The sequence below is a fragment of the Nicrophorus vespilloides genome, unplaced genomic scaffold (genome assembly GCF_001412225.1).
Source record: "Nicrophorus vespilloides isolate i.1.1-1 unplaced genomic scaffold, Nicve_v1.0, whole genome shotgun sequence".
Lineage (NCBI taxonomy): Eukaryota > Metazoa > Arthropoda > Insecta > Coleoptera > Silphidae > Nicrophorus > Nicrophorus vespilloides.
Window position 1 is genome coordinate 20,126 of NW_017096180.1, and position 3,064 is coordinate 23,189.

The 3,064-nt window shown below is 26.6% G+C and overlaps 1 protein-coding gene across 1 annotated transcript; it reads left to right on the forward strand.

The window, feature by feature from the left end:
* LOC108569920 (early boundary activity protein 2-like) lies at positions 1 to 858 on the forward strand. Its single transcript, XM_017931686.1, has 3 exons — positions 1 to 66; positions 134 to 292; positions 355 to 858. Exons 1-3 carry the CDS (start codon positions 63 to 65, stop codon positions 780 to 782), a joined length of 591 nt encoding a protein of 196 aa, XP_017787175.1. The 5' UTR covers positions 1 to 62; the 3' UTR covers positions 783 to 858.
* The last annotated feature ends 2,206 nt before the right edge of the window (positions 859 to 3,064 follow it).

Sequence of the window (3,064 nt, forward strand, 5' to 3'; positions counted from 1 at the left end):
TTTTAACTGCACGTTAACATTTAATTCTTAAAATTTAAACAAGGAAAAAAAAAATAGAGAAAATGGGTGAGTTTACGTATATTTACACGTGCTTTTCTTTTTCATTAGTATTTTGATCCGATTTCATCTGCAGATGATAAATACGTGTTGGTGAGGTACGAGCAAAAAGCGAGAACGTTTTACAATGTTCTCGAGCAGTCGAATCTCTACGACTCTTTCCTGCCGAACAAGAAGTGCTTCATTTCGGACGACAATCTTAATTCGTACACGTGCGACGTAATTAAGACATCGAGTGAGTTGAGGATGATCTTGTATTCTTGTGGTGGTTTAACTAATTTATTGTTTCTTCTTTAGATTATGAGGAAGATTTGATAAGCGAATTTTATAATTTGTTGGAAGCTGCCGCCCAAAGTTACGTTCCAAAATCGTCAACGTTGAAACCGGAGCCAAAGTACATAACGGACGCTCACTTTCGGATGATAACTTTGGGGCCGAACGGAAACGTACTTCCAGCGAGTACGATGAATCGCGTAAGGTGGAATTTTTACACGACCGCCACGTACGGTCTGCTCGAAGCCGTCTTCTCGAAGGAAGTACTGGCGACGCACACGCTGAAAGGAGACGCTTCTAGGATGCTGTTCAAATTGGAGGAGAGGAAAGTCGAAGACGTGATTTACTTCATCTCGAGGAAATTCGCGTTATCCAAAAAGGCTGTAATCAGAGAGATCAGGTTCAAATGCAAGAAAGAGTTCAAGAGATTCTTCCCCCATGAACAATCTTGATGTTATGAACAATTATTATTATTACCTGTTTCAATAATTTCGCAACGATTTTAATGCAATAAAAATATTAGACAAGTGTAATTCGATTTATTGTTGAGAGTTTGAAAGTTGAATTCGTTTAGTTTACCAGAAATAAAACATAAATTCTAAGGAAAAAAAACCATTAAATTGGTCTTTTTTCCCTATAAATTTACATACAATACTCTTATAAGTATGAATTGGTTCAATTTAAAACAAGAATCGTGAATGATTATCGAGAAATTATAGGAATTCTGTAATAGTTACAACTATAACAGATCTTTGAATAATTTGTATAAAGACTGGATTTTCGAGATTTACAAACGATATTTTTTTTTAGATTTTGAACGTAAATTAGAGCAAATTGGGAATAGTTACAAACATCCCCAATGCAACATTGAAAAGTCAAAATATTTAACTTTAAAAAGAATATTCAATGTTGTATAGTTTTTGATGATTTGTACAATTTTCAAAATTTACAAACGGTTTGTTCTTTTTTTCAATTTTGAATATTTCATATTACAGATTGGAAAGTTTAAATATGTATTTTTCTTTTAAATGAATAACTATTGATAATTGTCTCATGTATGATAAACGAGAAAATTGATGATTTGTAAAGACACTCGATTAACAAAATTACTAAAAAAAACAAAAATTGTTTCAATTTTGAACATAAATGCTAATAAAATCTTTAACAGTTATAAATATTTCATATTTCACATTGGAAAAACTTATGGATTTGTCTTTAATTTGAATAATTATTGATAATTGTATCGTTTATGATAAATGAAAAGAATGATTTATAAAAACTTTCAATTTTCGAATCTAGGAATTTTTTCCTTATTTTTAATTTTGACTGCAAATTCTAAGAAATTATTAATATTTACAAGTGTTTCATATTTCACATTGGAAAACTAATATATTTGTCTTTAATTTAAATAATTATTGATAATTGTATCGTTTATGATAAACGAAAAGAATGATTTATAAAAAATTTCAATTTTCGAATCTAGGAATTTCTTTCTTCTTTTTAATTTTAATTGCAAATTCTAAGAAATCTTTAATATTTACAACTGTTGCATATTTCACATTCGAAAACTTCAGAATTATAAAGGTTTATGATTTTTGAATCTAGGAATTTCTTTCTTATTTTTAATTTTGACTGAAAATTCTAAGAAATTTTTTTAAAATTGTACAAAAAAAAAATACTAACACTATTTATTAAAAATAATCAGAAATGAATAATATTGATAACAAATTGTAATCAATCTTACTAGAAATTTAACAGTACTAATTTACGCGATTTGGCCAAAACCTAAAAAAGCATCGAAATCTCTTTAAGCACAAAACTCACGCATTTCTGTTATTATTTAACTATGAAATATTATGATCGAGTTTCATTAAGTTTTAATTTCTTAAATAAATATAAAAAAGTAATACTTTTATTTTAGATATGAAAAAACTTTTTCTTTTCCTTTTTAAAATATATTTCATTAAAGTAAATTATTGTACATTATGCAAACATTATTTTATGTTTGCAATGTATAATTTGCTTTAATATCGGCGGTATTGATGTATCAGTCTCGACTATCTTTAAAACAAAACTTGATACAAAAAAAAAGTTTCTTTTTTGCGTTTTTTCACTACAAAAAACATGAAAGATTAAAAAAAAGTCGCGTTAGTTTACAAACGTTTCAATTAATATCACTTATTAAGTAACATTTACAACGTAAACCTACAATTTGATTGTTGTTTTTCCAAATACATAATTTTTCTCATTTACAAATAATTTTGTTTGTATTAGTAATATTAATAGGTCTACCTACAAACAGATGAAATGAATGATGTGATTGATCTATAAATAAATAAATTTAATTTTTTTATTATAGAGTGGAAAAATTTTGCGAAATTATATGAATTTTGTTGAATATATTTTTTCATTAACGAATAATTATTTGAAACCAAAGCTTAAATAAGCATACGTTTAGTCTTTGAAAACGGATTTAGTTTTTGAACTTTTTCATTTTTACAAATCTATTAATTACTAATATCAATTATTCTCTTACACCGAAACAGTTACAATGAGTTTGCTGCAATAAAATCATTTTATCTAATATGTTTTTTCGTGTATAATTTTTCATACACGAATCATTATTTTAAATAAAAGTTTGAATAAGCAATTATTTAGTCTTCGTAAACGGATTACATATAGAATTTACACGGTTTCTTCAATTTAGACAAATATGTAATAGAATAATTAGATA